General features: G+C 47.2%; 1 protein-coding gene across 34 annotated transcripts in view; it reads right to left on the bottom strand.

Annotated features, from left to right (window-relative positions):
- Nucleotides 1-13,317, bottom strand: part of TCF7L2 (transcription factor 7 like 2) — a 236,613-nt gene that overhangs the window by 18,567 nt on the left and 204,729 nt on the right. For 18 of the 34 annotated variants that reach the window (XM_066601449.1, XM_066601461.1, XM_066601466.1 and 15 more), the window contains 3 exons: nucleotides 12,384-12,470; nucleotides 586-711; nucleotides 320-479 (listed from right to left, as the gene is read on the bottom strand). In XM_066601449.1, the coding sequence (XP_066457546.1) occupies nucleotides 320-479; nucleotides 586-711; nucleotides 12,384-12,470 (373 nt within the window). Of the gene's footprint in view, nucleotides 1-319; nucleotides 480-585; nucleotides 727-12,383; nucleotides 12,471-13,317 lie in introns of all 34 variants that reach the window. The other 16 variants (XM_066601446.1, XM_066601450.1, XM_066601459.1 and 13 more) reach the window with 1 other exon arrangement.

Below are 13,317 nucleotides of genomic sequence, written 5' to 3'. Positions count from 1 at the left end.
CTATCTATCTATCTATCTATCTATCTATCTATCTATCTATCTCATATCTATCTATCTATCTCATATCTATCTATCTATCTATCCATCTCATATCTATCTATCTATCCATCTCATATCTATCTATCTATCTATCTATCTATCTATCTATCTATCTATCTATCTATCTATCTATCTATCTATCCATCTCATATCTATCTATCTATCTCCTATCTATCTATCTATCTATCTATCTATCTATCCATCTATGAGGAACCACAATACCCAAGGCTTCCACACCCTTTGTAGGACTTCTAGCCCCCTATACTTAAGGCACACCTACCCTCCGGCCAAGGATCTGGTTGATGGCGGCGCTCTCTTTTAATGTGCATTCTGCAACCACTTTTGCTCGCATTTCCTTCATATATAACATAAATGCATTAAGAGGCTTTTTTATATGAGGTTTCTTCTTTTCTTCTTCCTTTTTGGAATCCTGATGTTTTCTGGATGAAAAAAGGGAAAAAGAAGTCCAAGCGTTAGATTTACGTTGTATTGCGGCGCTACGTGAACGTCAGATCTAGATACATAAGACAAGGAGGGTAGACTCACGAGCTGTGCAGGGATCCCACGTCACTCTGGGAGGATTCCTGTTTGACGGTTGGGTTCACTATGGCGGGATGAGGGATTCCAGTTGTATGTAAACTGTGGTGTGGCGGTACCATGTGTGGGGGGAATCTGGAGGATAGAAAGCTGTGTAAATTGTCAGAATAAACATGAATGAAAAGGGAGGGGTGTCTTATCAACATGATAGTCATTACCCCGCATTACATGGCGCCATCATATACTATGGCGCAGAATACACACCCTGGGGCTAAAATCTAATACAATGTCATAGAGGCCAAATAACGCAAACATAGAAATCAGAAGCAAAACATCCCACCACAAAAAACTAGACTGTCACATGCTGTTTATGGCTCTCTGTAGCAGAGCGGCTGCTGGCGAGGCTCAGGAAACCTCTATATATACACCAGGATCTGAGCTTTCTCCATTCCTTGCAGTTAGAGCAGGAGCCTGGCCGTCAGTAATCAGCCGAGCCACCGCCTTACAATGATGTATGTGCAGGTTTAAGAGGGGTAACATCCCTCCTGAGGGAGAACACCAAGAAGGTGTGAAGGAGACCTATAAGACCATCCATGCTCCTCTGGGTAATATGCAAATAAGGAAGATGGAACAACAGGTGCAGGTTTACAGCGCATTAGTCAGGTGAGTAAAAAGGTGTATTGGTGGTCACTTGTCGCTTATGTAATAGCACCCGAGAGGGAGTTGTGCCCACTGCGGCCGGCAGTTAGGCGCAACTGGCAATGGACATCGCAGTGACAGTCATCCGTGTGCCGTCTGATGAGTGGACCCCGCACGTTACATGTCTCAGTAAGGAATCACTTGTGTGCATCAATGGGTTCTCTTCCCATGTGAGTTTTGTCAATATCACAATCAGGTGAAACTTGGGCCAGGATATCGCCCGTGTGAATACGCCCTAAGGGTACCGTAAGATGGCAGCATCAGAGGCCTAACTTAAAGCTTCTGGGCCCCAATGCAAAACCTGTAACCGGGCCCCCAACTATAATGCTATATTCATAGTACTGGGCTTCCTATATAGAGAGGAGAGGCCTTATGGGCCCCTGTGGCTCCTGGGCCCGGGTGCAACCGCATCCCCTGTAGTTACACCAGTGGGCAGCATTTCTCCCCTGTAAAATGCAGGTGGGGAAATACTGATTGCGGACCCCACCGGACCCGTCACAGCGACTGAGCCGATGAATTAGCCGCCGGCCGCTGAGTTTTACAGGGAAGAAGCGCCCATGTAATAACAGCTGTGCAATTCTAACACATCAGCCGCATAGATCTCTCGCCTGTCCTGATAGTTTGTTACAATGTATCAGTCTGCAGTCCACAGGGTCCCGACTGACTGACTACCCTCAGGAATACTCCAAAAAGAACAGATGTGCCGCCTCTCACTCCACTTTTCAAAACTTCCTATATAAGTGGGCGGGGTTTGAGTGGAGACATGTGACTTATTAAAAAGTCGCAAAACTGGTCCCAATGTCACCCCAGTAGTCGGCAGCGTACAAAGTGACGCCACGTCTCAAAGCTGCAACAAATGTATCAAAATCATTCATGCGACATTTGATAAATCCGTCACATCCGTAAAACGGAGAAGAGAAAAGCTGCCAGAACGTCAAAAATACCGCTGCTGGTAAAACCCCGAGTGTTTGCAGGGTGTTTCAGAGTTAACTACTGACCTACAGCAAGCGTCTGGGTGGAAAAATAACGCGCCAAACAAACCAAGCGTTTATGCAAAAAAGACGGCATGTGTGAAGGCAGCCATACATAGAAGTACTGGGGCAGGACAGCCTCATTCACTGACAGCAAGCAGAGAAAACGCAGAGGTATTCAAACATCTATTAGAAAGTTGTAGATTTTCTCCGCCTCATACAATGAGGCGTTTTGTATCTTCTAGAAGCTTCTCAAGACTTAAACATGAAGAATCACAGATTAGAATGATATACATGGAGTCAGCGTGAACGAGGCGGGTAGAAAACGCACATGGCCATGTCCATCACGGATGCCTTGTCTGTCAGTGTGGGGTGATGTGTGGATGTAGATGGGCGTCTGTCTTCAGGTACAGATGACGTGACATGATGCCGGGCTATCAGGGTGGTTTAGACCCCTTTGAATTACTCTGCAGGGTTTTGTTGTGTTAAGAGGAGATAACTTCCTGCTATCACAATCGAGCTAAACGTTGTCCCATCTGTATATACAGTAAGCTCAGAGACAATGCAGTAGATGATGAGGCTTCTATATGCTCCATGGCCCCATCCTACAGACCCCGAGCCCATCCCCTGCACCCCAACAGACAATGCAGTAGATTATGAGGCTTCTATATGTTCCCCAGCCCCGTTCTATAGAGCCTGAACCCATCGCCTGTACCCCCAACAGACAATGCAGTAGATTATGAGGCTCCTATATGTTCCCCAGCCCCGTTCTATAGACAGTGAGCCCATCGCCTGCACCCTCAACAGACAATGCAGTAGATTATGAGGCTCCTATACGTTCCCCAGCCCCGTTCTATAGAGCCTGAACCCATCGCCTGCACCCCAACAGACAATGCAGTAGATTATGGGGCTCCTATATGTTCCCCAGCCCCGTTCTATAGACAGTGAGCCCATCGCCTGCACCCCCAACAGACAATGCAGTAGATTATGAGGCTCCTATACGTTCCCCAGCCCCGTTCTATAGACCCCGAACCCATCGCCTGCACCCCAACAGACAATGCAGTAGATTATGAGGCTCCTAAATGTTCCCCAGCCCCGTTCTATAGAGCCTGAATCCATCGCCTGCACCCAAACAGACAATGCAGTAGATTATGGGGCTCCCATATGTTCCCCAGCCCCGTTCTATAGACCCCGAACCCATCGCCTGCACCCCCAACAGACAATGCAGTAGATTATGAGGCTCCTAAATGTTCCCCAGCCCCGTTCTATAGACCCTAAACCCATCGCCTGCACCCCAACAGACAATGCAGTAGATTATGGGGCTCCTATATGTTCCCCAGCCCCGTTCTATAGACAGTGAGCCCATCGCCTGCACCCTCAACAGACAATGCAGTAGATTATGAGGCTCCTATACGTTCCCCAGCCCCGTTCTATAGAGCCTGAACCCATCGCCTGCACCCCAACAGACAATGCAGTAGATTATGAGGCTCCTATACGTTCCCCAGCCCCGTTCTATAGACCCTAAACCCATCGCCTGCACCCCAACAGACAATGCAGTAGATTATGGGGCTCCTATATGTTCCCCAGCCCCGTTCTATAGACAGTGAGCCCATCGCCTGCACCCCCAACAGACAATGCAGTAGATTATGAGGCTCCTATACGTTCCCCAGCCCCGTTCTATAGACCCCGAACCCATCGCCTGCACCCCAACAGACAATGCAGTAGATTATGAGGCTCCTAAATGTTCCCCAGCCCCGTTCTATAGAGCCTGAATCCATCGCCTGCACCCAAACAGACAATGCAGTAGATTATGGGGCTCCCATATGTTCCCCAGCCCCGTTCTATAGACCCCGAACCCATCGCCTGCACCCCCAACAGACAATGCAGTAGATTATGAGGCTCCTAAATGTTCCCCAGCCCCGTTCTATAGAGCCTGAACCCATCGCCTGCACCCCCAACAGACAATGCAGTAGATTATGGGGCTCCTATATGTTCCCCAGCCCCGTTCTATAGAGCCTGAATCCATCGCCTGCACCCAAACAAACAATGCAGTAGATTACATGGCCTTAATACCAAAGACTCCAAACCCATCGCCTGCACCCAAACAGACAATGCAGTAGATTATGAGGCTCCTATACGTTCCCCAGCCCCGTTCTATAGACAGTGAGCCCATCGCCTGCACCCTCAACAAACAATGCAGTAGATTACATGGCCTTAATACCAAAGACTCCAAACCCATCCCCTGCACCCCAGCAGACAATGCTAGAGATGACGAGTCTCCTATATGTTGCCCGGTCCCATCCTATAGATGCCAAGCCCATCCCCTGCACCCCAGCAGACAATGCTAGAGATGACGAGTCTCCTATATGTTGCACGGCCCCATCCTATAGATGCCAAACCCATCCCCTGCACCCCAGCAGACAATGCTAAAGATGACGAGTCTCCTATATGTTGCCCAGTCCCATCCTATAGATGCCAAGCCCATCCCCTGCACCCCAGCAGACAATGCAGTAAATGAGGAGGATCCTAGATGTGTCCTATAGATAGCGATCCCGTCGCCGGCGTCTCTAATGATCTGTCACATCCCGGTGTGATCCATACATACGGTACATTTGGCTACATGGAAATACAAAGCGCGTTCTATTGTTTCCTTATTCCCAAGGTGAGCTGATGTCCCACCAAACACCCTGAAATAATCCAGCTCATTAGGCGCCCGTCTCCTTTCATGGCTCCGAGCCAGGAGATAATGATGAGACGACTTATTAGGGACAACTAATTTTTTTTTTGTTCCCGTTGTCTCAGGGGCTTCTGTCGTCCTCGGGATTTTTTTTTTTTTTGAAACGGTTCTCTTGAGCGCGTGTCATCTCGCCGTCTTGATTTCATGCATAAGCAGTGGGATGCATCTCTTTATGGGCTGCAGCCATTCTCCCTTCGCTTGCATTGAATTTATCATTATCTTCCTACACTTGTAACATTTCATCTATTCCTGCCTGGGCTTTTTTTTCGCGAGCCCGTTGCGCCCACTCTATGGTTTATACATGATGTGGCTTCTCTTTGAAGCTTAGACGGTTTGAGAGATGCCCTCGTCAGGAGAAGTGCCTTTCACCAATTTAACATGCTGAGGGCCCCAAGCTCCAACATCTCAATCGAAAGGGGGTCACAGGGTGGCACCGGCGAGTGTCAGCAAGTGCTGTTTAATTGCCAATCTAGGTTTCTCCACGGTGTTTAAAGTATAATGACCCTTCACTTAATTCTGAGAATCCCTGGCCCTGGCGCTGCATTGAATGAATATCAAAGGCGACGACAGAACAGGGTGCAGCGCCTGCATTCCCATAACTGTCATCTGTCTAATGGACCTGTACTTGTGTCAGCCCATTATCACAATAATGTATTTAATTTGCTGTATACTCTTTTTAACTAGACACCTTTCATTCCTCCAAGTTTGGATGGAAGCCCGAAAAGGAAGGGGAAAAAAAGAATCCCAAGGTGTCCCGCGCTCGCTAATAATAATCCTACCGCAACATACCTCTGCTGCAATGCATTAACCCTGCAGCTGCCGGCAGAGCTATAGAGCCCATATACCGTACATCGCTCTAGTACTATATATGCCTCAGCCTGATCCGTAATATACATGACGGAATCTGCTGTGGGGCCCTCCATAAAGATCATGGGGCCCTTACCCAGAACTGAGGAACACACTATATTAGGGCTAATTCATACCAGTCCAAGTGCCGTCCGAGTCTACAGCGGACTAGACTGCCAAGCCATAGTAGTCAATGTGTCAATTCACACATCCGTTTTTTCACAGGTATATATTTAAAAGACCACAGTATATACAATTCTCGCCTGCTTTGAGCATTCAAGTCAACGGGGGCGCAAAAAATAGAGAATACAGAAGTACAATCAGATGAAAAATGTCCTTTTTTGTGGATGCAACACGGATGAGTTCATATACACTTCTGTGAATTCGGCCTAAGAGACCAATATAGGTTTTGCTTTTTTTTTTACGTTTTTGAATTTCCTGCACTTTAATGAGTGTTTGTCTATAGACCCTAAAGGTCAATTGGCCCTTGCTTGTGTCTACAGCCCCCTGAACCAATACCCCAGCGGTCAGTCAACTTATGCTTGCAGCTACGGCCCCCTGAACCAGTATATTAGTGGTCATTCGACCCCTGCTTGTGTCTATGGCCCACTGAACCAATACCCCAGCGGTAGGTTGACCCCTGCTTGTGTAGATATTAAGCCCTCGCGTTACACAGGGCTAGCTCTCTATGCATAACCGTATCCCATATCCATGATCTACCTTAGTATTATGTCATATTTTGGCCATTTTTACACAATGGGGGCACACAGGCTCTTAAACTATAAGAAAAAACGATTTCAGATATGCTAATATCAGTCAATGGTGGAAAGCACTAACGGTGCCGTTACACGAGCGCCACAAACATTTAGGATTTAGAGCCGATTGCTGGGCTGCGCTGGACGAGGGGTTTCGGCCTGGTAATTAATAGCGCCCTAAGACTTTGTGCAACAGTTCATAGAATTCAAATAAAAGGCGACTTTTATGATGCAACAAAGTATCAGGAAAAATGTAATATGGCTGAAGATGATGAAAAGTGTATGTAGCCCAACCGTCATTAGAGGTCATACAGGATGGAAATGTCATACTGTAACTGCCAACCTGTATGCGCCACTTTACTGTAACCCTAATGCCGCCATTGTCAGCGATTCGCTGATCGGCCAGCGGGGTTTCTGCACACCTTCAGTGAGTCTGGCCGTTATTACTCCCTACATGGGCCAACTGTCATCAGGACGACGATGATACAATTGTGTTATACACTGGAGTCACATGAAACAATGTATCCATCTGGCCACTCCCTGCGGGCACAGACGCCTCAGTTCACATCATGGCTACCTGTCAGTGAGCAATTATAAAACGAAATCAGACTAATGAGAATCGGATGTGGGATCGTAAACCTAAGTGTCGGTTTTATTGGAAAGGTTTCCGGATTGTTAATGAAGCGGACCCTTCGCTGACCGGTTATTGCCATCAGTTTGTGATGATCCATCGATGTGCAGCGACTCATCCATTAAGTGGAAGAAACAGAAACCCTTCCGTTCGCATCCGTTTCCCACTGAATTCATTGTAAAGGAAAATTAATAATTGCGCGCTGCGTCATTCTGAAGCGAAGAAATAGCGCTGAAAACCGCAATAATTTCTCAGTTTAAAAAATGAAAATGACAGAAAAGACGAAAACTGAAGCGAACGGGAGAGAAGTTACACCATAGAAATCCCAGGGACTTTACATCCCGGCCGGGAAGGACTTCCTGCAGATGAATCCAATCTCACATCCTATGGATGGCAGAGATGAGGACTGACAGCGAGGATCAGTGAGAACATCAATCCCCACCGTTAACCCATTATATACCACAATCAATGTTGATTGCGGCTTTTAAAGGCTTCACAGACGAGGGGCATCCCTCAGTGATGTCATCAGCCCGCTGCAGAATATTCGCTGAGGGCCGATGGGTTGCCAAAGCAACCAATAGCCAAACAATTGTTCCCCCGGCCTGTGATCGCTATTAATAGCAATAATACATTGCAGTACATAAGTACTTCAATGTATTATTAAAGAAATCACAGGTTCACATCCCCTACAATGTAAAAGAAAAAAATTGTAAAAAAGAAAATGTCTAAAAAAATTGTAATTTAAAAAGCCAACGTTTTGTGCACGATCCCCTCTTTGTTTATAAAGATATATAAATGAATAAAAAACCCCATTTGGTATCGCTGCACCCGTGCCGACCCGGATCATAAACCGAACACACTAGTTATCCTGCATAAAAACCGTCATGCATAAAGCCTTCACAGCGCTCCGTCCCGGAAAAACAAAAATGGGACTTTCAATGCAGCGATGCAAAAACTAAATAGATAAAAAGGGTTTCATTTGTGAAAAAAAGCTAAAAAATATATCTATAGAGTTTTGGTATTGTCGTAATCGTACCGAGCCGCAGAAAAATACATCATCTCAATTGTGCTGTATGAATAACGCTGTGAAGTAAAACAATGGCAGAATGTCTTTTCTCGACGCCCTTCAAAAAAATGTATAAAAGTTCTACAATACATTATATCACCCAAAGAACAGCGCCAATAAAAACTACAGCCCGCCGCACAAGGGGCGACCCTCACACGGCAGGAATGTAAAAGAGTGGTGGCTTTTGAGAAGTTGAGATGAAAATCTCCTTATGGCCAAAGTAGGCCGCGTCCCTCAGGGGTTAATGGAACTGCTTATTTCCGGTTTTCTGGTCCAAGAATGGAAAACATAAACCGTTGTGAATGGCGTAAACCTGGGGATTTCCCTCTTTTCTCCCCATCACACATCTCTCCCCATCCCACATCTCACCCCATCACACATCTCTCCCCATCACACATCTCTCCCCATCACACATCTCTCCCCATCACACATCTCACCCCATCACACATTTCTCCCCATCACACATTTCTCCCCATCACACATCTCTCCTCATCACACATCTCACCCCATCACACATCTCTCCCCATCACACATCTCCCCCATCACACATCTCTCCCCATCACACATCTCTCCCAATCACACATCTCCCCCCATCACACATCTCTCCCCATCACACATCTCACCCCATCACACATCTCTCCCCATCACACATCTCTCCCCACCACACATCTCTCCCCACCACACATCTCTCCCCATCACACATCTCACCCCACCACACATCTCTCCCCATCACACATCTCTCCCCATCACACATCTCACCCCACCACACATCTCTCCCCACCACACATCTCACCCCATCACATATCTCTCCCCATCACACATCTCTCCCCATCACACATCTCACCCCATCACACATCTCTCCCAATCACACATCTCTCCCCATCACACATCTCTCCCCATATCACACATCTCTCCCCATCACACATCTCACCCCATCACACATCTCTCCCCACCACACATCTCTCCCCATCACACATCTCACCCCACCACACATCTCCCCCATCACACATCTCTCCCCATCACACATCTCACCCCATCACACATCTCTCCCCATCACACATCTCCCCCATCACACATCTCTCCCCATCACACATCTCTCCCCATCACACATCTCACCCCATCACACATCTCTCCCCATCACACATCTCTCCCCATCACACATCTCTCCCCATCACACATCTCTCCCGATTACACATCTCTCCCCATCACACATCTCTCCCCATCACACATCTCTCCCCATCACACATCTCTCCCCATCACACATCTCTGCCCATCACACATCTCTCCCCATCACACATCTCTCCCCATCACACATCTCGCCCCATCACACATCTCTCCCCATCACACATCTCTCCCCATCACACATCTCTCCCCATCACACATCTCTCCCCATCACACATCTCTCCCCATCACACATCTCTCCCCATCACACATCTCTCCCCAGGATCTTCCGCCTTTATGATGTCAGTCATTTATAGCCTGATTAATGCAACAAAGTAATATATATATAATAGACATGCGAGCGCGAGGGTCCAGGCGGCCATATTATCTGTGGGTCTGTGCTATAAGGCTTCCTTTATAGTACTGGTCTCTTTATGGGCCCCGGGGCCCGGATACAACCCCACCCTCTGCACCCATTGTAGTTGCCCTCTTGGGTTTGGGACAATATTATACACAGTTTTGTCATTTTTGTTCCTAGTACAACAGATAAAAGTAACAGAATCAGATCCCCAAATACTGTACACCCCAAAAGACCCAAATACACATAAACCCAGCAATGATTTCTTGACATTTTTAATTTTGCAATTTCACGATAGGAAAAGATGTGAAGAATAAGCCTCGTCCACACGGGCCACAAAGTCATCGCCACAAAGTCATCGCCACAAAGTCATGGCTATGTTGTGTAGCCTGAGAGAACCTGTTGGAAATCCCAGGCTTCACATACACGTGTTTTGTAGCGATATCTTGTAGTCCGTGTGAACGAGGCCTTATGCACATCTTCTCATCTCTGCAGAGTGTAGTTCATGTTGTCACCTGAAGGTGTCACTGCTGCTACAGCACTCCAGAGGCAGATCAGATATAGCATCCAAATAAACTCTTGGGCTCTGGTCACATCTGTGTTCGGGGGGTTTTGGTCTCCAGTTCAATCACAGGGCCAGAAAAACGGAGATACATTTTTACATTTAATTTCTTATTGATTTCAATGGGGTTTTTAGGGCCCCCAGTTAGTGGCGGTTCGGGGCCATTCTGTCACATTTTTACTTTTTTTTTCTTCATGGTTAATAGCAGAATCTATCTATCTGGGCTTTTTTTTATTTCTAATAAAACAGAAACCTGGCGGTAATCAGCCTTTTTTTTACACTGTTGTCAATGGTGAACGGATGCGAACAGAAGGCCACATCGGCGTCAGAGGCTCCTTCGTAGTCCCCATCATAGATGCAGAATTACCTTCTAGATGAAATACTATTTTATGGAGGGCCTGACAGGAGCCGGCTGACCGCCTTATATTCAGTGGGATCTTCCTGCGCCATTTGATTCCAGCACAGGAAGGTCGGTTCATCAGGGATTCCGTTTTTCTCCTCCCATAACGAAGAAGGAAAATGGAACCCCAAATGAGAGCCCCGATTCTTCTCATTTTATGGTTCTGTTTTTCTTCCGTACAAGAAAACAAATTTTAAAAAATGACACTTAAAAAAGTATCCGTTAAGCAGATGCAGGCGACCCCAAGCTGATACAAATGGGGGTCAATGATTACAAATAACAGAAACTAAGAGTCTGTTCAGATTTGTGTTCTTCTGATCCGTCCTGGAAAGCGAGAACAATGAGAAAAAATGGCGTCAAATGCTGGAACCAGCGGTGCTCGAGGGCATCGCTGACTATAATGGGGCCGGCCGGGCATCGCTGACTATAATGGGGCCGGCCGGGCATCGCTGACTATAATAGGGCCGGCCGGGCATCGCTGACTATAATGGGGCCGGCCGGGCATCGCTGACTATAATGGGGCCGGCTGGCTTCCTTCCCTACACTAGCCCAAACAGAGCAGCGTGACAGAACCCATTATAGTCAATGGCTGCTTTCCGTCATTTGACACCATTTTTTTCGTGTAGGCGGAGTCTGAGTTTCCATTTGTTTCAGCTTGGCGTCCGTTTTTGAATTTGTTTATGGAATTGTAGACGAACCTGATAAAAACGTAAACCTGAACGCAGAGGTGAGCAGAGCCTAATAACACGCCGCCTGATCTGTCACACCGCGGAGCGACAACATTTACCATCTGCTGATCATTTCTGGACTATGTGTGAAATCTACGTAAAACAATACATGAAACATCGATTATATTATGGCATCTGGGGGCACAATTGGGTTATCAGACCCCACGATACGAGGGGGTACCCAAAAGAAACAGGAGTCCCCTTCTGGTGGGCGGAGCGTTACTAGTAGCGGCGTCTGCTGCTCGGTGATGTCTGCAGAGCCCTTCCGTGGCGGTACGCCAGCCGATGCTGTTGGGGAAGGTCCTGTTCAGCGCCAGTGTTTTTTTCGCCTATTTTGTGTTTGCGGCTTCGTACGAACACCGTGCAGCGGCGACATTTTGTTTCCTTTGCCACTGTTCAAAACACTCATTAAAAAAGTAACACTGAGTCAAATCGGGGGAACACGGAGGGCGAGTCGGGGGTGTCATGAGACTCAGCAAACAGGAGACTGGTTCGTCCAACATGGTGGCGCAGCTGCCCACAACCCGCTAAGTGTTCAGTGATTTTTGACAAGAGCCGGCATGACACCCTCGTTTCACCTTTTTTTTCCGAGTGCCCTGAGCCGTGGCAAAGGCTACAACATTCCCAGCCGCACGTTGTTCCAATGAATCACCACAAAATAGGCAAAAACAAATCTCTGCATCCGAAGGCGACCGTCCCTAACAGTGTCGGGCGGCGTACCGGCTCAGTAGGGCTCGGCGGACATTCACCTAGGAACAGATGCCGATACGAGTAATGCCCCGCCCACCAGCTTCTTCTGGATACCCCCTCGTGTTACGCTTCTCCAGAATCAGATTACACAGATTATACATTCCAGGCACATGTTTAGGAGCAGGAGGTAAAGGCCGACTCACCTTGACATGGAAGCATTGACTGTAAGAGCTGTGGGGTAGGGATGTCGGAAGCCCCCGGTCGTGATCGGGTACACTGGCTGACCTTGCCTTGGAAAGAAACAAACAAAAAGTGAAGAAATGGCGCCTAATAGGCGGAAATAAATAAATAAGATTCCAGCATTCTTATTTAATCAAGACCAAAATCTTGGGGATTGTACGGCGCAGATCAAAGCCCACAATATGAATGCCATAAATTTGATACGGGCGGCTAATTAAATTTTCTAACCCCGGCTTATGTCAATATCGGCCTCTCTCCGGGCTGGAACGAGGTGTTTTGTTGTGATAATTAAAGGCGAAGCCTTTGCTTCTTTAATGGAGCCATCACACTAATTGAGGGCTACGGCGGCAAAGAAAATAATAATGAATGGAAATTTATACCAAAATAAAGTGCAGGGAATCAAAGGCGTTCGGCGGCGCTCTGGGTCCCTGCCGCTATTTAGATCTTGGTGAGAAAACATTAAATTAACAGATCTTAATTTGTAGCCTTTTGTCACATTAATGAGAGTTGACAAGATTTACCGGGGGAAAGTCCCCAAATACTATTGTGGGGAACCGATCGCCAGTCACCGCTCGTTACAATAATTAATTATTACAACAAGCGGCACTGGGGGAGATCTTGAGAAAGACTCAGTCATTTCTGAATAAATTATCGGTCCCTTAACCACAAGAAGACAGAGACTGTGTAATGACGAGGGGTGGGCGGGGGAGGGGGTGAGGAGATTTATCTTCTTGTCATGATGTTGCAACCTGTTCTGTCTACAGTCTTATTAATTCCATCAGATATGGGGGGGGGGGGGGGGGACCGATGAACTTCCAACATACAAAAAGTTCTGCAGGTTTGCTGCTTTCATTGGTTATGGGGAGGGTGTTAGATGGGGCCAACATATAGGAGGAA

This window comes from Eleutherodactylus coqui, chromosome 4 (assembly GCF_035609145.1).
Source record: "Eleutherodactylus coqui strain aEleCoq1 chromosome 4, aEleCoq1.hap1, whole genome shotgun sequence".
NCBI classification, from domain to species: domain Eukaryota; kingdom Metazoa; phylum Chordata; class Amphibia; order Anura; family Eleutherodactylidae; genus Eleutherodactylus; species Eleutherodactylus coqui.
Note: the sequence above shows the minus strand (reverse complement) of the source record. Positions and strands in the feature narration are given on the sequence as shown.